The following is a 24,607-nucleotide window of genomic DNA, read 5'->3' as shown; positions in this document are numbered from 1 at the left end:
GGGGAGCTGGGCATCAGATGCAACCATACAGTCTGGTGCGGCAAATGGGGTGGTGAGGGGGACAAGGGAGATGCCTTTTAAGACAGTGTTGGGCTGGGAGCAAGTTCCCCACGGCCCTGGAGTGCAAATTCCCCTCGTGTGGGAGGACAGACAGACAGTGCCAAGCCAGGTCCTGCCAGCATGCCACCAACCCTGCCTCGGCGAAAGCTCTGCCCCAAGTATGGTTGGCGCAGGTCTGGCCACGCGGTCCCTTCAAGACAGGTCATCCTGTTGGGCTCTGTGAAAAGGGAAAATTGCTACTTGCAGAGATGCGATTGCTGTAAGCCATTTACTGGATGGAGTTTTTGAGGAAGGTGGAAGGTGTGTTGCCAGGAGACGGGAGGTGAAAGGAGCTCTTCTGCTGCTGTGATTTACTAGATGGCTGGGTTAATGTGGGTGCTGCACCTCGCTAGATGGTCATTGTAAGTTTTAATTAATAGTTAGGCCATCTAAATCTTTGCAGATGGGTGTTTTTTAAATTTGAATAAATATAGCTTGGAGGCTTGAGCCCAACTCAGCATTTCCAAGCACAATTCAGAGCTGGCAGGATAGCTTCCATTTTTGATTAGTGATAAATCTAATTGCGAAGGAATGGCTGACTTTCAGAGCTGGGACTGTATTACAAGCCATCTGAGGGTAGGAATCAGGCTAAATGAGCCTGATATAATGATTTATTTACAGCAACTCTGATACTTTTAGTAATCCATTATAATTGTATAGACAGAGACTTCATTATCCCTTCATGTATCTGTGATCCCTTCAAGGGCTGGGGAGTTGCAGAGCAAGCCCGCAGAGAGGGGAGCGCTCAGAAGGCTTCATCCTGCAAGGTGCTGAGCAGGCTGCACCCCTCACCAGGCAGAACAGGGTATTCGGCTCTTCACACCATTTCCCCCTGTGAGTTATTGAAGTCGGTAGAATATAATTGAATTTATTTTATTTAGGGTCTAATAAGGAAAGTAGTTAATTTCTGTTAGATAATTAGAATAAATCTCTAATTGAATCAAAGTCAATGAAAGTAAATATTTTTATTAGGTTGTTAACACGTTGTTTCAACATACTCCTGTACAGGTTCATAGCTATCTTAGTCTGGGGGAAGGAGGTGTTTTTAGCAACTACAAAACTAATTAAACTTGTAAGAATGTCCTTATTTCTTTGGAAAGTATTTATTTTTCAATTTAAAACAGATGGGCCTCTTTTTTGACTCAAGCCTATACAGTTTTTGAGAGAAATGGGGGCTGTATCATAATAGCATATCACACCCTATTCTGCCTTCTAAACTAAGATTACACTTCCCAAATCAAAGGTTTTCCTTGGAAAAATTGAGCTTTTTCTTAGTTGAAACCCCAATTTTCCTCTGAAAAACAACCTAGATGATAGAGCCTTTTTGACTAATTGTAGTTGCGCCAGTTCAGTTTCCAGAAAAAGTGCCAGCTAGTGCAACCCTTAGGTATGCGACATCCTTGTCACTTTTCAAGACAATTAGGTAGGCTGATGTGTTGTTCAAGGGGTCCAAGCAGAGGGTAAGAAAGATCACTGGTGCCCCATCTAAGGCTGGAGAAGTGGGATGAAGAGTCTTAATTGGTCCTTGCTTGTTTCAGGTAGAAATCCATTTTTTAAGTTGTTGTTAAAGGGATAAAAGTTCCCCAGGGAATGGAGGAGCAGAACAGCCAGTTAGCACATCTACTTATCTGCCAAGCCTAAGTAGACATACTGATGCACATTAAAGACTCTGAAATGGGAGCAAATAGACTGACGTACTACTTCTACAGCTACAGCTAATTGGGAGAGCAGAGAGAAAGCAAAACCCTGGTCTCATTCAAGTCATTTTCCTTCAAAACAAAAATAAAACTGGTCAGCAAAAAACCCAGAAAGTTAGCAGAGTGGAGCATTTCAGATGTGGGCCATGCAGTGATGCTCTTCATCCCACATTAAAGTCTGGGAATCTGGCAAAGCATTCTGGCTTTGGACACATCACTACATCAGGTGCCTTTAAAAATCCCAGCCTAAATCATTGCCATGGACAGATGGGAACGGTTTTATGCTGTCTTTTGTAAGCCATTTCTGGACTGTTCCTATCACAGATCTGTCTTTTCCCCTATCACTCACATCAACACACAGTTCAGAAAAAGCAACCTGGATTCTTTCTTTTATTTTTTTAAAACTAGGATACATTTTAATGCTTTAACATGAATGTAGAGGCCAAGAATACACCATGTGCACCTGGTAGGACTTAATCTACATGTATTCCTGGATGTTGGTAGGACAAAGGGAAATAATACAGGTTTATACCACCTTAATATTATATCCACCAGAGACAGAGTGAGACTCCAACAGAAAGATATGGCCAGAGAGAAGCTAGCAGTTCTCTTTTCCTGGAATCTTTATGACTGTACAGTCCATTTGATTCATACTCAGATGAACCCTTTCATCTGAGATGGTCTTCCTAGCTGAGACTGTCCTGGGACATCCCTCACAAGTATGGTCTGGGACAGAGAGGTAAAAACCTGACTTCTTTGTAGGTAATGTGACCTGGATGACAGGTGGGGGAGATGAAAATAAATCTGTTGTGAGATTAATACATGTGCAGTCCATTGCTGCTGCTCCAGCGGGTCGCAAGGCCACATACTCCTAAGAGTGCTGAAGAGCTTGTGCAGGAGAAGCCTCCTGCAGCACATAAAAGCTAGCTTAACCACAGACACAGCAGCACTGGTCAAAGCAGCAGAAGGCTGTAAAACTGGCTGGCCTTTGCCAAGTGTGAATGGTGGAGTCTGAAGGTACCATTCGCAATTAAAAGCTGGAGCTGCTGAGCCTTCTGTTGGCAGTCGGCGTCTCCTGGTGATGTGGCACTACTCCTGCTGAGATTAGTGAGAGCAGCAGCAATCCTGTCCGATATATCAGGGCTCTGGGCTCAGCCAGGAGAAGGGAACTGGCTACATTCAGCATCTCTCACTTTCTTTCAGTGCTTTGTAGACCAAAATCTCGTCCTAGAAATCTAAATGGTGCAACTGATGTTACTTTTGCCCTAAAATAATCTTTAATTGTCTGGGAGTTAACCATCCCCAGGTGATACTAAAACCTTTGGTGTTCATTGAACTCATGCTACGCTTGGGAATGCCATTGCATATCTCCAGGAGGTGCTGCTGGTTGCACTCTTCCAGGAAAAGGCTGCAACCCTACTTTAATGGTGCCACAAAGCCCAGGATCCCCAGCTTTCAAGGAGCTGCAGAGCATGGAGACAAAAGATATAGTGGCTGACTAAAGGCCATGGCTACCAAACAAGTTGGTGGACAGGAGCAATAGCCCATTGGCACACTTACTCTCTGTCTGTCTGCGTTAACACTTCTGTGGTTAATGCCTGCAGAAAGGGACAGGCATTTTCTCAGTGAAGAAATCCACGTAAAAAGCCAGAAGCTTATTGTCTGTACCTCTTGGTGTGGTCATAAACTCTGCTGAGAAGAGTACAGTTCAGTAGCCATAAGCTTCCTCAGGTCCTCCTAGCCTCCGTGTGTGTGTGTATAATGACTGCACAGCCCATAAGCCTCTCCTCATAACCCCCTCCAACCCCAGCTTTATCCTCCAGGCTCCGATTGCTTTAGGTTACTGATGTGCGTAACAACGCCAGCAGGCACTTACCCAGTGAGCTCTGCCACTGGAGGTTGAGCTCATATTGGTGGTACAGTGTTTCCCTCATAGGTTTGCTCTCATAAAGCTTGTGGTGCTGTAGAGATAGCACTTCTGCCCTTGCTTCAGGACCCGTCAGAGAAAGGCTGCACATAGCAATTTGTGAACAATAGGACTGAATTTGCATCTGATTCAAAAGTAATTTCACATGGCTTTGAAAGGGTTTGTTGTTTTTTTTTTTCTTCTTCCACTGTTCTCTTGCAAGGGCATTTTATTAAATGAAGCAGGGAATAAAAACAAGGAATAAAACTACAGAGTGAGGGTTATATTGGAACATTTTAACGATTTAAAACCACTAAGAGCATATTTGCATGATGCAACGCTTGTCAGAGATCCCCTTTGTTACCTCCGAAAGGATTGGTACTTTTGGGTGGCAGATGGCAACAGCCTGAAAAATGGAAGCTCAAAGTCTCAACACGTAGAGTCATGCCAATGCAGGTCTTCACCTGCTGGGGACTAAGAGCCCAAGGATGGGGCCAGGAAGACAGAAGCAGTAAAGCTTTTTTACCAATTTTTATTAATGTTACTAAAGCTGGGGGTTCCTTAAATTCAGTTGTTGACTCTTACAGGCAAGCACAGTAATGACTGAGGCTTTGCTGGTTTACACTAGTTGGGAATAGAAGCTTGGGAAGTGTACACCAGATTTATAAATATTCTGTTAGTCTTGAACACTAAGCATAAATGGGAAAGATGCAAAAGGAGGAGAAGGATATTGAATTACGCCAATAAAACCCTCCAGCTGGAAAAGCCCAAGGAATGTGTAGAGAATTGTTTGGAGTCAGAAATGAGTTCATTAAAAGATGCACCAGAAGTAATGAGATAAGATAATGAAGGGATGAGTCTGTCTCCCTTTTTGCCTCCTTAAAAAAAAAAAAAAATACAAGTGATTGGGGGAGGGAAGGAGGACTTGTGTAAAGGGCAGGGGCCAGCCTGCATCTGCTCCACTCCAGTAACAAAGCTCTTTTGGACCTGAAGAATCACAGTAGCTCCATGAGATCCCCACTGGAGCCCTTCCCAATCATATCCACTGCATGGGAAAGGACGCAGAAATATGCAGTCCTCCTGTCTCCCCTTCCCGCAAAGCTCCTCTTCCATCATCTGCCTTTTCTCTCCATCTTGCACTCAGCTTTTCAGCCATCTTGAGACTGACTGTACTGCAGCCAACAGGCTGAGATGTTATGAGCCATCCAGAGCTGCCCAGACTGGGAAAGATCTGTAAAAAAAAGAGAGAGAGAGAGAGCTGACCAGGCCACACAGTTAACTGCGGAAAGGAGCCAGCAACCAGAGCGATAGCTGTTGTGGCTGACCTGCCAGCCCAAAGCATCCATCTGTGACTGACCATCTGCCTTGGATCCTGCAAGCATCAACAAAACACCATATTTTTCCCCAGCTCTGCTATCCTTTCTCTCCTCCTTCCTCTTATGTCTGTCCATGCCTGGCCACAAACAGGGAAAGCGGCATCTCAGAGCAGAACAGAAGTAACCGTGGCCTCTTGTTTGCCGGGATTGTTTGACCAGGCAGTGATACCCACACACCAGCACGCAGAGCTGTGCAGGGTTACTTCAGCAGGTAACCTCCTTCCCCACAGGGAATTAAAGTGTGGGGAAGCACCAGCTACTTATAACAGCATCTGCTAGGACATATTATCAGGACATGGCAGGACATAGGACAAATACGATAAGACATGACAGAAAGCTCACTGAAAGGAAAGGTGGAATTCTTACTTTAAAAAAATTGACAAAGCAGCTCATTTTGAGCTTTGTATCATCGAATCCTGACTTTTTAAATTGTATTATATTATTTTGTTTGGAAATAAGGGCAACATGAACATAGAGGTCACTGCTGAGGAGAGCAGAACAGTTTCATTTTGAGGAGGAATATAAATAAAGGGGGAGCCAAAGAAGGCTGGAAAGACAGGGACAAAGCAGAGCCCATTTAAAGTGAGGTGATCCTACCTGATTTCAGCCCTATGTGCATTCAAAGCTTCTTGTGGCACTTATCAAATACTGCCCAGTGACAAAGAATCTGATGAGCATTTCTCCCCTATTTCTTTGTTAGTGAAACTGCTCCTAATGGCTACAGCAGTGCACATTGCTGCTCAATGCACAAAGCCTGCTGTGTTTGCCTACACAGCCACCTGAGTTGGTAGCGTTAAATTCACAGCTCTGTGCTTTGAGTTACCTTGCAGAATGAAAAACTTAATATATAAAACAAACTCTACTCAGCTCTGATTCAGTCTCACTTTTCCACAGGAGATAGTATTAATATTAAATTCTATTTCTCCCCGGGAACAGTATCATTTCCCTTCTGTTAACAAATATCCTAGCAACACAGGGGTAGAGGAAGAGGAGACAGAAAGTGTGACAGAGAGCTCTGGGAACTGATCTAAGTGTTTTGCACAACATCAGCCATTGCACTGCTATTTCTTTCGGATGACCACATCTTTGCTGTTTTGGAATGCATCTGACTGCTCTGATTCTCCCAGTGAAACCTCTGCCCAGCCTTCAAAAACCGTCTCTGCATGGACGCATAGGGCTGCTGAGAGCTGGAGTGCAGATGAGTAGCAACATGCATTGTAACATCAGGCAGAGATTTTGGGAAGCAGAACGTGTCCATGCGGTGAGAACCAGACAGCAAACAGACATCTTCATGAAGGCAGAAAGAACAGACCCAGCAAAATCCTATGGAAATGTTTTGTGATTCAAACAAGTCATCTTCAGCTATGCTAATAAGGCAGAGGCGGAACATTTCATTTAAGTCCTAATGAAATGGAATTACAGTGTCCCACTGACTTTCATCGGGGAGCTGTGGGCTGTGAAGTCTGTTGAAAACCTTGACAATCTAAAAATCACATTTTTAGGTGTGATCCCTGAACCCCTGTAACTTTCTGTACCAATTTACCACAAATATAGCAGCAAATGAGTGAGTGAGACTGCAACTTTCCAGTAAGTATTGCAAGATAGTCATAGAAATAAAATTTTTAATTCACAATCTGAAACCCTACTGCTGAGAATTAATTTCATCGAGTCAGGAGAAAGATGCATACAACATGGCTTATGCATCTGCATGAATATTTGGAATACGGCTGTTCACAAAGAGCCGACAAGCCAAGGATTATTTGTCAAAAGTGTGCAGTGTAGTACCAGGTAATGAATGCATTTGGGATGATCACAGTTAATTCACAGATTATTCAAGAACAAACCAAAAAGAGATGATGAAATGTACCAGCACCTGTAGGAATTATGCATCTAGCTGCAGTGGAGAGACTGCTGTTTTGCAAATGGCAAGCACTTGGAAATTATGTCTTTTACAAATATTATGTGGTGAGACTGAAGAGTGGTAGAAAACTCTGGTCACTTCTTTCCCCTTGTTCTGCAGCATTAGCACAATAACGCTCATCCGCTGCTGCTCATCGCAAAAGACAGAGAACACATCTTGCATTGTATTACTTGGAAGATGAAGCAGCTTTCTGAAGCCAAGTGTAGTTTTGCAGTCAGTACATAAAGAAGCTTATCTAGAAAGAGTTTTTGGGTGCGATTTTAGATCTCATTCTCCTGCACTGTCTGTAAGAGGCATCTATCATGCTTGGGGACATGCCCCAGAGTGGACTTGCAAAAGAGTGTCCCAAAAAGCTGCTGGACACTTGAACTTCGGTGATTGCTGAGCAAGCTCTTGAAAGCCACCCACACTCTTCATCTTAGGGAAGACCTGGATTCCAGTTTGTGGTGTCTGGAAAAAGTATGTCCTCACCAAAACATATTCCACTCCCAATTAAGAGTCAAGAGTAATTTTATGGAGCAGATTTCTCTGGGCCTAGCAGTGTATTTGTAACCTGTATTTGTATAGAGGAAGAATGGAGGTCATTTCAGCCCCTTTACAAAATATTTGGATTTTAAATAAGTGCATCAGTGCAAATGTGCACTATGCGTCAGTGCTTTTTTAAGGGACCAAGGAAATTATTTGTTGTACATGAGGATGTTTGAACAGGATTTAAGAAATGGGTAGGAGCCTGTGTAAATTTAATAGAGCTTGAAAAGCTTCTCAGTTCTGTCCCATAACATTGTTTTACCAGCAGACTTCAATATTGGCATTATGTGAAAATCCTCTCCTGAAGGGACAGTTTATGCAATGTCTCTGCTGGGTGTTGCCCTGCAGCTGACACAGGGATAAGCAGGCACCTATCCACACCACCATACACACAAAAAAATTACATAAATGAAATCTCTACGTGCACACCTGTGTAGCCTCAAAAAACAACTTTACAATGTTGGCTGAAATGCAAGGGTGACAGCTGTGTCCCATACTGCCTCCCATTCTGAGACATGATTTTGCCCTCCAGACCCATGTGATTTCTCAATGAATCGTTCAGATAAACGGTCTGATACACAAAGACACTTAAGGCAATGTATACAAAGGTATTGGGAAGACCAGATCGCACCCAATTGTGTTTGAGGAAAAGCACTCGTACAACAAAAGCTTTCAGGTATAATACCAGAAGTGGTTTCATTTTCCAGAACGAAGAACCATGCTGGTAAAAGCTGGCATAATATAAATACCTCAAGGACAAAGGTAATTATATTATGAGAAAGGAATACAAGAGAAGAAGAGCACACATCCATAAAACTGATATCTATCTCTTTTTTGGCTATATCTTTTCTTAGATCCCTCTCAGTTTACTAGTGAAGTGGTGGGTTTTAATATTCTTAATACCTCTCCATAGCTGTTATTCATATGCGCATGTGAGTGCATATATGTGCACATACATATGTATCTACACATTTATACATACATACATACATACATATGTATCTACACATTTATACATACATGTTCATAAGTCTGTGTATGTCATATATAGAAACCCATTTATACATACATGCCACTTCCTGTCCTGTAGAGGCATCACTTTCATTTGTATCTATTCCTGACACCTTCTCTACCTCTTTACTGATATGGATTTAAGGTTTCTACACACTAGATATGATTTCAACATTCCTTACTCAGGTGTCAGTCCACAGCCACCTCAATGATTGACATTATATCACTCTGAGGGTTTCTCGTGGCACAGTAAAGATCACAATATGGGCAAACTGGGACTGTTTTTGTTGTGTGTAGGAGTTAACCAAGTGACTTCTATTAATGCTACCTAAGGCCCATCAAAATCCCCCCATTCACCATGCCAACAGCGTTTCCTTTGAGGTCTGTTCTTCTTTTTGCCCATAGTATTGAATGAACCAAGTTCACCCTTCTGCTGCTGCTTTCAGCCCTGCATCTCTTTTGCTCTTATTTAGTGCATTCTTAACTCTACACCTTACAGTAGCTCTAGAGGTGTCCCATTACCTACCTCTTTTAAAGCAACTGCACGGCATTTTCCCCCCAAGTCACCCCTGACATATGTCAGGGCTATTTTACTTTCTGTTTGTTCCTTCCTTTACTCTTCAGAGCTTATATACAAAAAGTAGATATGTGAAATTTGCCTAAAAACTTCTGAAATAGGGTAGGGGAGGAGGATAATTCATTCTTAATGTGTACACTAAAGGAAGGAGCCTGATTAAGGAAGAAACCCTGACTGGGTTTCTTGGTCATGAGAAACGGGACCATTCAGAAAGGGAAAATCTATGCTGAAAAACAAGGTGGGAGGCAATCTAACAAAAATTGAAATCTTGATTGGTGGGCTGAACTGCATCCTAAAGTGATGTAGGGCTAGTCACTTTGCCACAAAATATTTAAGCCAAGGAGCAGGAAATGCATTACCAGAGTCAGCAGAGAAGCAAGGACAAGGTGGATGGACAGGGAACACTTCCAACAGGAAGCAAAGGAGTCAGAAGGGCTCCTTTGATAATCCTCTCTAGGTCTTCTCCATCCAAGATCACCAAACATCTTAGAAATATGCTTCTTTATCACTACTGTGTATGGCATTTAGGTTCTGAAGACATTTATGTACTTCAAAAAGGGAACCCCAGAGAATGAGAGTAGAAACCCACAACCAAGTGCAACCAAATGATTGCAGTTTGTTGATTTCACACACAATCATGCCAAATAGTTGAGACTGGAAGGTACCTCTGGAGATCGAGTAGTCTAATGTCCTGCTCAGAGCAGGGTCACCTACAGCAGGTTGCTCAGTGCAGTGACCAGTTGGGTTTTGAATATTTCCAAGGACGGAGACTCCACAGCCTCTCTGGGCAACCTGTACCAGTGTTTGACCACCCTCATAGTAAAAATGTTTTGCTTGTGTTTAAATGGAGTTTGCTGTATTTCAACTTGTGTCCGTTGCCTCTTTTCCTGTCCCTGGGCACCACTGAGAAAAGCCTGGCTCCATCTTCTTTACTCCTCTCATCAGATATTTATCCACATGGATAAGATCCCCATGAGCCTTTTCTTCTCCAGGCTGAACAGTTCCAGCTCTCTCAGACTCTCCTCATATGAAAGATGCTGTGGTCCCTTCATCATCTTTGTGGCCCTTTTTTGAACTCACTCCAGCATGTCCATGTCCCTCTTGTACTGAGGAGCCCAGCACTCGATCGAGCACACCAGGGATGAACAGAGAGGAAGGATCACCTCCCTCAACCTCCTGGCACCCCCCCCGTCCAAAGAAACACAGGAGGTCAACGGCTGCCTTTGCCATGAGGGCACATTGTGGGCTCATGGTCAGTTTGTTCTCCACCAGGTCCTTCTCTGCAGAGCTGCTTTCCAGACAGTTGGCCCCCAGCCTGCACTGGTGCCTGGGGTTATTAATCCCCAGGGGCAGGACATGGCATTTCCCTTTGTGGAACTCCATGATGTTCCTGTTTGCCCATTTCTCCAGCCTGTTGAGGTCCCTCTGAAAGGCAGCACCATATGGCATGTCAGCTACTCCTCCCAATTTTGTATTGCCTGAGAACTTGCTGAGGGTATGCTGTGTCCCATCACTGAGGTCATTAACAAAGATCTTAAATGGTATTGGCAGCACTATCTACTCCTGGGACACACTGCTGGTGACTTGCCTCCAGCTGGACATTTTGCTGCTGACCACAACCCTTTGAACCCTGCAGTTCATCCAGGCCTCAATCCACCTCAAATGCACACTCTTACCAAAGCAAAATACATTCCTGTAAGCCTCTTTCTTGAGAAGGCAGATCTTTTCAGTCCCAAATTCCAACCAGCATTTAAGTGCCTGACTGAACACCTTCTGCTGTTTACAGGTCACTGTCAGCAGGACTGCCAGGCCTCCTGACAATGTCCTGTCCATTTTTTTTCCTGCTTTTTGGAGCCTTGGTTTTCTCCAGCTCAGAAAGTGAATGTAACGTGCCTCATTTTTCTGTCTGATGCTGTAAAAAATCAATGTCACACAGCTTCATCTTCCTTGCTTTTTGCCTCTGTTTCCAGCACAGACCCACTTTCCAGTTACTAAGGCAGAAGACCTGAGGGGTTTTTTTCCTAAATGTAAAATGAATTTAATGTTAATTTGACCTTTTCAGAAAAGTATTGAGGGGAGAGCGGAGGTTAGAGACACTCTGCGTGTGACCTTGCCCCAGGACAAGCTTCCCTCTTGCAAAGCTCTGCAAACTGTCATTAGGTCCTATGATTTATCTGTCCAAACCCAGATCCTGTGGTTGATCTGAGTCTATCTCTCAAACCCAGAAGCCAAGCAATTTCTATGACAGGGACTCCCTGCATGAGGATGTGTTGCTTTAAGGGTCACAGGGGATGCCAAGAGAAGGTGGAGACTTCCCTTGTGTGTTGTTGAAGTTGTATATGAGGAGAAACATATGACAGCCAGCCAAGGCAGAGCCAATTGTGCAATCAGCTTGGCTTGACTAGCCTTTGGTGGCATGACACTGTATCAGGGTAGAGAAACCGTGACCTCTGTGTTGCACCCTTGTCCTATCTTAAAAGAGAAAGACTACGCAGCATGCTGGCCATTTCTGCTGCAGAGACACAAGCAGCCCCATAGCTGACCCCACCACCTGGGATGGTCTGAGATCCCAAAGCACTCAAAGAGAGCTGAAACTGTAATGCTGTGAATCTCCTTTCAGGAAGCAGAAAAGACGGAATGGGAGCAGGACAATATTTATTGTACCTTCCTCCTCCTTTTTTGTCTGGACTCGTGCCAAGCACATCTGGCCAAAGAGAGGGGAAATGTGGTTTCCACAAGATGAAACTTTGAATGGATACAAGCAGTTTCTAAGGAGACCTGCTGTATAATTGTAGAGGAAATTACAAGCTGAATCATCTGCGGTTTGGGGAGAGAAATCAATGATATTTTGTAAGTTGAACCCAACTGTGCTGACTACTTACCAAGAAGGAAACTGGAAAGAAATCAATTCCAAGAACTTTCAACAAAATCCATCTTAATTCAGGTCTGACAGATCTGTTTTGTTCTCCTTTTCTAAAGCAACATGATGCACCAGCCTGAAATCCCTATTACTATTGCAGAGACAGGCCCTCCCCAGCAAAGACTAATACGCTGCTCTCCAGACCTGCCAAACCACTTGCTGCTGAGTCTTGGGAATGCACAAAGGCCCGCACACCTTTCAGGGCTGGCCTGCCAAACTTGCTGGTGTCTCTCCAGAGGGCAGATCCAAAGCAGAATCTGCAAACTGTGATGCATTGCACCATCCATTGAAACGGATTGCTGAAGCACAGCTGCACCCACTGGACCCTGTAATGACAGCAGCAAACTAATTCTGCTTATAACCTAAATGGCATCTGACTCCTAAATTAGTGCTCTTCATATGCTGATGCTTTACACATTTTAATTTTTTTTTTTTTGGAAGACAAGGGAAAAAAAGCAAGACCCTGAATATCTACTAGCATTTGCCCTTCATTTTGTAGTTTTACTTTACGGAATGTCCCTGTGAAATGCTGAACTCAACTTAGTTGAATCAGAAGAGATAATAGGGAGATAATACTCTATCTTCTGGAAAGATGAGTGAGACTTTCCTTTTGTGTTTATTCTATGTTTCTTTCTGGTGTTGAGAACTCCAGTCAAACATTGCAATGCCCAGTTCTTGACCCTAATCTTTGGCAAACTTAATCCTGCACGTAGCATCATTCCTAACCCATCGCACCAGGACTCAGCTACAAAACAGACCTGCGAAAATCTGTGTCAGAAAGGCTGGATTAATTACAAACATTGCTGTTACTTACTCAAAAGAGAATGACATGGACCCAGGATGAGGTACTGGCTTCTTCAAAACAGGAGTATTCATTGTTTCTTCTCTACTTCCCACAGTTGTCTTTCTCATACCTGACTCTTTTTTCCTCCCTTTCTGCTTCTCCTCTTGTGTATCAGTGTTGATCAAAAGTACTTGATATTCAGCTCAATGCTGCTGGTGAGGTTAGTTGCACTCTGCCTCGCCACAGGACACACTCAAGTAGCAACGAACCAACTCCTGTTTGGAACTTCAACCTTCTGGGGCTTCTGGTCTTTTCTCATGTCATCCTGCCTCCCTTATTATGTCAAGGGTTTTGAGCATGGGGTCTGTTTTCCTCATGTGGTAAAATAAGGCATATGTAATACACCAGTGAAGAGAATTCAAGGAGATTCCTGGGGATCCTTGATTGTAACAGAACACAAAACTGATGGGTTATAGTTGAGGGGTTTCTCCCTCTGTTTCACACGCAACACACAGCATGTTGCCTATCGAGCTCGACCTTCCTCTGTGATTTATCAAACCCCTTGTGAATAGTGAACCCTTTTTCAACTTCACAAGAGATATTTGCTAAAAGATGTTCTGACTTCACCTTGCTACCTTCTCAGATTATATCAGGTGAGCCCTGTAACTTGAAGCCCTGTACCAAAAATACTTGCTGCATCTTTCAGAAGCCAAACACAAATGTTTCCATAAATGTTTCCCTTGGAGTGCCATATTCTTCTTGAGCCATGTCTACCAGAGTGTATGAAATTTAAATGCCTCAGGATGGTGAAGAGAAGAGTTTTCCCCTGAGCCTAAACACCAGTACAATGCATGCTCTTGCTTCAAGGTGCAGATGAAAGAGCAACCTTCCCTATCAAATGCAAAGGCAAATTCTTGAGGACTCAGTCTGTCTGGAGGGACTCAGAGTGGAGAACTGTCCCTGTCTATTCCATTCTCAAGCTAGCTGCAGACACAAGGAAGAAGCACTGTAAATAGCATCCTTTTGGACAAGTTTTTCTGATCTCTCCATTTCTGTTTACCTGTCTTCTTATACTTCTTTTTCATTGTAAGGTTGATTTTGCCTGAAAGTAGCTGTCAAAAAGGTGGAGGGACCTAGGCTGTGCTGTTCAGTAGGGCCCTCCAGTGACAGCCACTTCATCCTACCTCCCCTCAATGCCTTTCTTACACTGGGTGTATGACAGTCTGGAGAGGCCTCCTGTTCTCTACTGGCTGTACAGAAAGCCCATGTAATTGCTTACATTACAGGCCCAAATTACAATCACAGAATAGCTGCTTGGATCCCACTGTTCAGGTTTTTGCTTTTTTATGAGCAACCCTTCTCTCTGTTCCTCTCTTTTTCCATCTGTGATTTCCCTTGTTTGAAACTGCAAGCTTTCCATGGATTTCCTCGTCACTTCACATTTCCACTTCTATTAGATTTCCCCTTCTTGGACTTTCTTTTATAGCCCTGTCCCTTTCCAATCCCCAGTCATTTGTTCCACATTTTTCTTTGCTCACCTCTTATTCACAAAGCTCTAGCCATTTCACATCTCCTATGTTTAACCCTCTCTACTGTGCAGAAAACCTTCTGGACTGAAAGAGCAGGAGGTCACCTAACCAGCATTGCCAGTGCAGATGAGAATGAATTCCTCCATAAACTTGTGCAGGGACAGAAGAAAACCCAGTTCTGGATAGGGGGAACTTACCAAAAGGCAAGTGTTCCATGACCAGAAATGAAAACAAACATCGGTTGAAAGAACTTTATGACTCAAATGATCAAAAATTTCTACTATAAAAAAATGCTTTTGTTTTCAAGTGAATAGTTTCCCTTTGTAGCCATGGAAATTCTTTTCAGTCTCAGCAAAACTAAAGAGTTATCAAAAACTCATGGTTTTTTATCTTTCAGTGGTTTTGGGGAAGGGGAATGGGGGAAGATGGGAGATTTAGGAAAAAAAATTGAAGTGATAAACTCTGATCAACGTCATATTCCAATTACATCATCTGAAGAAGGAAAGTTGAGGTACAAATCTCAGAGGAGAAGCTGGTGGATAATAAGTTCTCTGTTTAATCTCTGTTTAGCAGAATGTCAGGTCACTAGACTAGATTTGGTATTGTAAAAAGCTTGCATGAATATTTTCATTCAGATTCTTTTAATGAATTAATTCGGTGCATCTTCCTACTTCCAAGTATTCCAGCCAATGAATCTACCAGAGCTATTGCTGATAGATATGGTGAATTTAGAATAGTAAAAGCAAGTGAATTTCAGCTTTGTAAATGCATGTTGGAAGTAGAAACTTGATTCTGTAAGTTTTACCCATGTAACAGGGCACAACAATAACCTGTGTGTCCATCCTGAATATCTCAAATTCTGAATGTCACCTACCTGGAACGGATTACTTGTGAGTGCTATAGCCTATTCTGAATAACAAATATATTAAAGAAAATTACAATTTATTTGAGGACAATTCATGAAGAGAAGATGAGGTGAAATTCATCTAATATGGAATTAAAAAATAATTATTCATGCAGCTCTACAGGACAATGATATCCCCACAAACGATAACTGTATCGACATCCATGTGGAACAGGGCCCTCATTCAGTCCTTCTTCCATCCCAGCAAATATAAGCGTACCAAACTGCTTTCAGAATTTAATAGCAACCTGCAGTTTCTGTTAAGCTTCTGAAGGCTCTACAGAGTGATTGGTTGACAGCTGGCTGAATATGAGCTGGCAGTATTCCCAGGTAGCCAAGAAGGCCAATAGCATCGTGGCTTGTATCAGAAATAGCGTGGCCACTAGGGAAGTGATTGTGCCCCTGTACTTGGCACTGGTGAGGCCGCACCTTGAATATTGTGTTCTGTTTTGGGCCCCTCACTACAAGAGAGACGTTGAGGTGCTGGAGCGTGTCCAGAGAAGGGCAACGAAGCTGGTGAAGGGTCTGGAGAACAAGTCTTATGAGGAGCAGCTGAGGGAACTGGAATTGTTTAGCCTGGAGACAAGGAGGCTGAGGGGAGACCTTATTGCTCTCCACAACTACCTGAAAGGAGGTTGTAGAGAGGTGGGGGTCGGTCTCTTCTCCCAAGTAACTAGCGATAGGACAAGAGGAAATGGCCTCACGTTGCGCCAGGGGAGATTTAGATTGGATATTAGGAAAAATGTCTTTACTGAAAGGGTGATCAAGCGTTGGTACAGGCTGCCCAGGGAAGTGGTTGAGTCACCATCCCTGGAGGTATTTAGAAGACGTGTAGATGTAGTGCTTAGGGACATGGTTTAGTGGTGGACTTGGCAGTGTTAGGTTAAAGGCTGGACTCAACGATCTTAAAGGTCTTTTCAAACCTAAATGATTCTATGATTCTATGATTCTATGAGTTTTTTTTTTGCCTGCAGGGGTCATTTTTTAAATGGAGTGATGGCTCTCTGACAACCTTCCTCCAGAGGCCTCTGTTATCCCTTTTCAGAGCTGTTGGAGGACTACTTAAAATTTGCCTGACCCTGAATATTGGAGGTAAGAAAAACCTGGGATGATTTATGATTCACATAGTTTACCTTGCTCTTGAACCTCTGCCATCCCTGTGGGATGAGTATTTCCAGGATTAGCTAGAGAAAACATCATCTTATTAAAATGTTGCCCAAAGCTGCAAAGTACATACTATGGAAACACGAATTAAAAGAAAATTGGATTTCCAGAGACTGAGCTGAGATTGAATGATTTCATGTCAGGAGTGAAACAGTTCCCTTTTCACATCTTCTTGTTTTCCTTTGTGATCTCTCTTTGTCTTTGTTTCCAGGCAGGGGTGAATGGGATGGCCCTCCCTGCCGCAAGAGGCTGCCATTCATCTGTGTTTACAAACCAAAACTGATGCACCCTTAACCTGTCATTGAAGCACTGATGAAACCTGACTGGCTGCTGTGGGACTTGGAATAGAGTTCAGCTGCAACCCATTAGTGCAGAAAAATCTTTGCATGGAAAAATCAAGATCTTATACTAAAAAAGCAGAGCTATTATAGCTTTTCTGTTCTGTTGGCATTATTGTGGCAAGGTTCTTGCAGACTATGTTTAAAATGTTGCTGTAAAAATAAATTCTGATTAGATTTGAATGCTTGATGAAATCAGCATACCATTTAGATTTTCCACAGGGTGTTCAAGAATATTCATAAGAGCTCTTTAATTATTAAATAATTACAAATCACTCATTAAAACATTATTCATTTCACCATTTAATCATGCCAAGTCATATATTTTAAACCCTAGAATTTTTCCTTTCTTAGTGCCAGATAGATCCAAGGAAAGTTAGTTGATGTTTTTAATATTTAAGTAGTTAAATGGGTAGTTCAATAAACTGCAATAGAGCCATAAGATGAGGCGCAAATCACAGAGAGAACTCATGAGCATATCATTGGGCACAGGAGGTGGTGCACCACTTTGTGAACTGCATGGGATGACACTTTGTTAAATGAAAAAAACCCACACTTGCTATCATGGTTAGGTTTGTCTAAGTTCTCAGTATGATCCATGACTGTGTTCCCCAAAGGCAAACATTTTAACTTTGTTTTCCTTAGTTGTAAGTACCCCTATTGCTTTTGACTCCATCAGTTACGTGCAAGCTCCTGTCCCAAGGTACTTTCCCTCACTATCCAAGAAGGTAAATGGAAAAGCTTGGACCAGGAATGCTTGCTTGACTCATCCAGGTGATGACAAAACATCTCATCAGTTAGGAAGGATGTGGACACTAGAAAAAATTTAGTTAGCATTTCAGCCATCCCATTATCCAGCACAACCTCAGAGAATGATTACAATGATATAAACAGCAGCTGCCTATTTACCTAAGCGTTTGCTATAAAGCGGGTGTCAGGTTTTCCCCTTCATCAATAACCGAATAACCAAGTGTACGAGCAAGCTAAGAGTAAGAGTGGGTCAGGGGCTTCCTGGGGATCGAATTCACCTGCTGTTAGGAGAACAAACGTCTAGCATGGGCAGCACATACCTTTTCACATCCCTAGGCCACCTGTGGTGTGGGCCTGTCCAGGAGGGCTGCCAACGGCACCAGACACAAGGCCACTCCAGAGACTCGTCTTCCTGAGCACTGGGATAGCTGTGTTCCCTCAGAATCAATGACTTTCCCTGTAATTATCTTAAGGAATGCCAACCATACCAAGACAAAATTATGTTTTATACAAAACGTATTTTTTTCCTGGCTGACTGTTATTCCAGCACCTTAATAACGTCCACAGTGGTTTGTTCAGGGTCATAAGGGAAGATGGTAGCAGAGCTGGGGACAAAGTCGAGGAGAATCTCATTCTTCAAATCTTCTATCCACTGAGGAATGCAGCTTCCCAAATCAAAGTGACAGGGTGAGTTCAAAGGGGAAGCAACAAACTGACCAGTTAATCCAAGCATCATTTTTACAAATGACACTACATCATATTGCCAGAGATGTGGCCCACTCCTTGACCTTATCTTTTGGCAGAATTTCTTTCTCTAGAGAGAGCAAAGGATTCTGTGTCCTTGAGGAAGAGTTATGAAAAGCCTTACTAGTCCTTGAATACAGTTCCTTTTCTTCCCCAGCAGGCTATTGCAGATTCAATATCTGCAGAAATAGCCATGGAAAGGCTGACAAAATATCCATCTGCTTTACAAGGTCACCACGCAGTGTGGCCACCAGTGTTCAGACAGTAAGAGAGTAAAGGCTACAAGCCTGCTGTGCCACAGAAAGACAGGTCAGAAAGGTGAACAACATTGCAAATATGCAGGTGTAGCAAAACAGAGGTCTCTGACACCTAGAAATTATAAATATATTAATCAGAATATAATTAATATTAATCTGCCTTCAACCCAAATAGGTACAAGTATAGTGTAACTAACAACAGAGTCTAAGCATTTTATAACACTCAAAGCACAGCAAGATGCAAGGTATAAGCATTTTGCGTAAGTACATGAGCAACATGACTACCAAAGATGGGTGTAGTTGCAGGTAGCTGGCATTCAAGTAACAAAAGTTGCCAGACAGAAGATAAGATAGGGACCACACGTAGTCAGGATATCCTGCCAAATACACAAGAAAGATGACTGGCAAAGCCAAAACCAAGGTGAGTGATAACTAGGAGCAGATGAGTTCCTCCTTTTTGAGAGCAGGAAATAGCATAAAACTGTCAGGCAAAAGCAAGAAAAAAATCAGAGAAAAAAGAAGACAAGCCCACTTCAGTTCTGGCTTCTCTCATCCATGAGCTCTCAAGCCTGATCACCCAACATCAGCCATTAGGGATCACCAAAGACCACAGCCATCAATGCCAGCTGTGAGGCATCATCTCCGCAGCGCTGTGTACTCACAGCTGACTTACTTACAATACGGCTGTTAAAGACCAACAGTGATGATGTTGAACAATGTGTGGGAATTAGCCATGAGCACAAAGGGTGTTCTTAATAAATGGATTTAATAAAGTTAAAAGTTTAAAACTTCCCTGATCTGTCAGCCTTCTAAACACTTTTATGATGGCAATCCCTAACTCCCTAACTATATACACACATGCAGTTTGCCTGTCTGCAATACAAGTTTTCTGCAACAGGAGGAATTTCTTTGCAAGAAGTCCTAGCTGATCTTGAGGAGTGCACACATACTAAGAAAACTGAGGTGCTATAATCAGTATTTTTCAGGATGGAAAGACTTTCCACAGCAAGGGGAGAAGAATGAAGAGATTGGGGATTTAATAATGTAAATTCCATATCTTCAGCATCGATACAAACCATACTACAGGATCTGTAGCCTAATCTGCATTCAGTGGATCACTGTTAAGCTATTTAAACTGAAGCAATTGCTTCAGTTAAGTTCCTAATGGATATTTGTTCACACCAGAGAAGCCTTATCACAGTTAGCAGTAACTCACAATTTAGCGTATCTGCAGGCAAGGTCAGCAGAAATAGCAAGACCTTGGACAATGAACTTGAGTCTTGCCCCAGAATGAAAATAGTCACTTTTTATCATTCACTGATCCTAAAGCACTTCTGAAAGTGAGCAAAACTGCACCTTGTTTACAAATGGGCATTAATGAGGTGCGGGAGGGGGTGTGATAAGTTTATGGCCTATTTTAACACTGCAGGACAGTGCCAGTGGCTGGAGAGAGAAACCACACCTCTCAGCTTCCAGCCCTGCAGCCTGGCCTTTCAGCCAGGCTGCCTCCTTCCAGATCACGACAGACAGCACCAATTGTCCAGTACCTCTGGGTGACAAAAGGTGGAGAAAAACTCCTGGGGTGGAATTTTTCATGTCAGCATTTTAGGTATCCAAATGCTTTTGGAAATGTGACCCACAGGCACTTGAGCAGACTAGCTTTGAAAACTTTCCCACATCCTATTTATGAGCAAAGGCCTTCCATGAGCATCCTCCCTGAGCTTTACATGTTTGAGAATACTGTTTATTAATTCCTTTTTTAAAAAGTAATTAATTATTGTGTTCCCAACTTACATGAATGAATCCGTCTATATGCTGTGACCATGAACTAGAATCATTTTATTCATAATTTATATTACAGTGATGCCTAGAGGCCATAAGAAGGAAGGAGACTTCATTATCCTAGGTGCTATCCAGGCTGCCAGGAAGACATACTCTCTTGCCCTGAGAGTTTATAGCTTAATTTATGAAAAAGAGCATTAGGGCTGATGAAGGAGAAAGGTTCTTAAGAAGCTGTGACCTAATTTGCCATTCTGGTTTCCCATGCTCTCTTGCAATGATGATGACTCTGCTTTGAAATGTCTGGGCTGTTCTTGTGTGGCAAAACCCAACATGGAGGCATGGGGAGGGGAGCACCATTCTCTGCAGAAGGCACATTTGACTAGGCATTCGTTAAATTGTCTACTCAGACAATTGGAGAGAAATGTGAGACAATACAGCTGAGAGGGCCTCGCCAAACCATCTGAACTTTGTGGTAGCCCCATACGAGGGTTTTATTGCCATCAGTCAATCAACCAACATGTTTGGCCTAACTTGTGGGTTCTTTTCCCTCAGGCAGTCAATGACATTAGATTGGTGTCGTGTTAACACAGCTCTCTGAGCTATGCAAACAAAAGTTTAGTCCTGATTTGTGTAAGTGGCTACCACAACAGGAAAGCAAAAGGGGCAAATGCGAGCAATTAGGCGTAGGGTTTGTTTTGTGATGGAATGGTCCAGAACAGCACACCAAAACATATTTTGGAAAGAAAAGAAAATTGCAAGTACTCTTAGTATTTGATTGGTAAAAATGCCCCTGAATTGGCATTCTGAACCATCCTTCCACACAAAACTAACCATGGCTGGACCTGTAACTTCACACTTATGCCAAGATTTAATAGTAGGACTAGTGGACATCAAATAACAGTAATAGGAAACAAATTCAAAATAAACAAAAAGAAGTGGTTCTTCACAAGCAGAATTCCTTGACAAAGGAATTGTAGATCCAGAAAGTGTATACAGGTTCTAAGGAAGACTGAAAAGATTGGAGAAGTCCACTGAATGTCAACAAACCCTAGTCAGGCTCAGAAAATTTCTAACTTTAAGGAGAGTGAAGGCTGAGAAAGCATTAGGGGAAAACACTACAATTGCTTGCCCTCTCTTACACTCTTCCCTAAGCCTCCAGTTCTCATCAGCATTGGAATCAGTATACAGGACTAGAATAACATTTGATTTGACCTGCCACTTTTGTATTACATTTCATGTTCTTAAAAAACATACCAAGATTATTTGGTTTTTTTGCTTTTGGTGGTTTTTTTTGTCTTCTCCCTCCCCCTAACCAGGAAGCAAAAGCACAGCTCTTCATGTGAACATGTAGGTGTCAGATTTTGCACACTATCTCATATGCAGGCTACATGTCTACTTGCAGGTACATGGATGAGATTAAAGATCATCCTTGGATCACAGAAAAAAAAAAAAATCAGTTTTTTCTGCCAGGACAGAACTCTGCCTTCCACTATTAAAAGTGCATATCAGTGTTAAGGTAAATGCCATAGAATTTGAATAGAAAGCCCACCAGAGTCCACAAATGACATAGATCAAATCCACCTAATCCTGTATCACCATGCCAAAAGGATTAAAAATTACAGCTCTCTTCACTTTGATCTGGTAGGAAATACATAAAACCCTGCTTTTCTTTTTCTACAGTAAGAAATCCATTTCTGTAGCTATGGTTGGTTGTGCTAAAGGAAAAAAAAAAAAAAAAGAATGCAGGTTAATTCAGCTTCCAAACCACTACAATATACCACAAAGCCCTCAGCTGCTTTACACACAGCCTTCACCTCAAGAGACTCTAACAATTTTCTTCTTGCTTCTAGGTGATGATTAATACACAGGCTCCAAATACACAAAGGGGTAATAAAACACCCTATGCCTTGCACACATATTGGATTGAATTCATCATTCCTTGAAGGTGTTGGAGGTGCTGCCAGCAGCTCTTCCTGGGAAACAGTATTTCTCCTCCTGAAATGTTATGTTCTGCTTATGAAGGGGATACCTTATTAAAGAAAAAAAAAAAAAAAGAAGGAAATACCATTGGACAATTTCATTGGATATTTAGTAGCCCAAAAATAAAATCCTTGGTCGAAGAGGGTGCTCAGTCTCACCAGACAGGACCTGTGTTACTACAGAGAAATGCCTCTTCGAAGATGGCCCAGTGGAAAAGCAGACAGTAAAAAGAGAAACAAGGAGACTCCTGGTCATAACCACACACAAGAGAGACCTGACCCCATTAATCTGGGAACAAAACCAGTAGGACCTCACATAATTTTTATTTTCCTGCAAGGAAGCAGATGAACTGCACTGGTGTACAAGGGTGAGAAGATAAGTGGGTCTCTTTTGAGCCACCTCTCTAGGACCCTGTTACACAAAGTTATCACATAAGTGTTTTCCACTCTTGCTAAACCTTCTCTGCTTTACTAAGCGGTCACCATGCTGGGAGCCTGAGTGGCCACAGATTGAGCCCATCTTCACCTGCTAGTGAAGAACCATCTATGACCGCAGGCAATTAGTGCTGGTCCATGCAGACCACTAACAGCATTATGCGTAAGAGGTTGATCTCCTCACCACCTCACTAGCTGAGCCAGCCTTAACACTATCCCCAATGTTGGCAGGATGGAGAATTTTTTTTTTTTAGAAGTGAGAGATTGATCGCTCAGGCAAAAGCATATCTCACAAATTCAGATTTGTAGAAGAGCTCCTTTTCTCTGTGTCTGCTTCTCCCAGCATCATTATCAGAGTTGGTGAGCTATGGGATGGTAGTGCCTTGGGACCCCAACCTGACAAATCACATCTCTGCTGTGCCAAATTCTGTACAAACAAAAGGACAACCTGGGTGGGTTTCACTTACTTAACCCTAGACATCAGCCTATGTAGTCGTCTAGGGAGAGACATCCCACTCTCCCTCCCTAGGCTCCGGAAAACAATTGGTGTGTTTAGGAAGCAATTCCTCTAATCACAGGCAGCCGTCTATGGTAGGGTGAAGTAAATCACACCTAGAAGCCCCCATTTCTCTGCAAAGGCTATGAAGAGAGAGGAGGGCAGATAGCTCATCGATAGATGCCTACACGTAGGCAACTAACACCATCATCTCTGTTCTTAAGGGCTTTTGTCCATAAGGGAAACAATTTACTGGTGCAAATACTGCCAAGAAGATATTTTCCAAGGATTCCTGTTTAAAGTGCTCTGTGTTCAAACAATATCAAGTAATCTTACTGGGCTAAGGGTACAGAGCCAGGTAAAGAAACAAAGCCAGACACTTTGAGGAAAAAGGCAGCCTCCTTCACCCTCCTAGGTGCTTGGATAATGTGAAAATCCACTGCTGAGATCAGCAGGAAAACAGCCGTGGAGGTTAACCAGTCACCCTGCTCTAGCTGAGACACCAAAGTGCTGGGCAAAGTGGACTCCAGCTCTGCAGATGGGTTGTGGAGAAGCCACAAGTGCAGCCTGAGCCCTGAGTACCACCAGCAAGGCAGAAGTTTTTGACATGAGGCAGGAGACGTGTTCTTACAAATTAGTGCCTTGGAAGAGGCCAAACTGACCCCTTTGGTAAAGCCACAGGGCCCTTCCTGGTGAACAAAGGCAGCTTTCCGATCTCTCCTGAGCAGCTTAATGAACCTGAGATTTCTGCAGAGACAAAATGTTTTGCATTTTGCCTTCCAAATTTCACAGAGAATACCTGCCATCCAACATCCCTGTCTCAGCCTGAATCACAACTTGTGTTTTTCCTTCGATACCTATTTTCCTCCAAGCTCATCATTTGCATGTTTAGCGAGTAATACAAATCACCTTGAGGACACAGCAGTATTGCTTCCCCTGTGTAAAGTATCCACATATTGGATAAGAACCATGGTTCATCTATTGAGCAAGGGAAGGCGATCAGCAGGATCAGCCTTTGAGTGAAAGGAAGATGCTTTCATTATTTCAGACCTATGTCCCTGTAATCAGTAGCTCACACTTCAGCTCAGGTAAGGCAGCACCAAGACCGCTAACAGAAACACTCAGGTTCAGACTGTGTGGTAATAGATTCAGGCAAAATTTGCTTGTTAGTGTCTAATTAGCTAGCTCTGTATGCATACCGATGGCAGCTGAAAAGATGTGTTGTACTTTGAGTTTCAGGAGCCTTCACCACAAGAAACAATATTTTATTATAATGTAGATTTCTGGATTACTTGCAAAAGCCCTTAATATAGGACAGATCTTTTCATTGCTCACTGCCATATCGTATCAAAGGACTTTGAGAATAAATATTTTAATAGATGAAGCAAGGAATTATTAATTCTCTGCTTC

General features: G+C 42.7%; 1 protein-coding gene across 1 annotated transcript; it reads left to right on the top strand.

Annotated features, from left to right (window-relative positions):
• The first annotated feature begins 6,334 nt into the window (after positions 1–6,334).
• On the top strand, positions 6,335–16,710 carry LOC140649345 (snaclec coagulation factor IX-binding protein subunit A-like). Its single transcript, XM_072856428.1, is given in 6 exon segments — positions 6,335–6,339; positions 12,680–12,846; positions 12,849–12,880; positions 14,420–14,551; positions 16,227–16,344; positions 16,628–16,710. Coding segments are annotated over 6 exon segments (537 nt in total).
• Positions 16,711–24,607: the final 7,897 nt, after the last annotated feature.

This window comes from Ciconia boyciana, chromosome 1 (genome assembly GCF_034638445.1).
Source record: "Ciconia boyciana chromosome 1, ASM3463844v1, whole genome shotgun sequence".
In the NCBI taxonomy this organism is placed as follows: Eukaryota; Metazoa; Chordata; class Aves; order Ciconiiformes; family Ciconiidae; genus Ciconia; species Ciconia boyciana.
The sequence above is the reverse complement of the archived record's forward strand: the minus strand, read 5'-3'. Positions and strand labels throughout refer to the sequence as shown.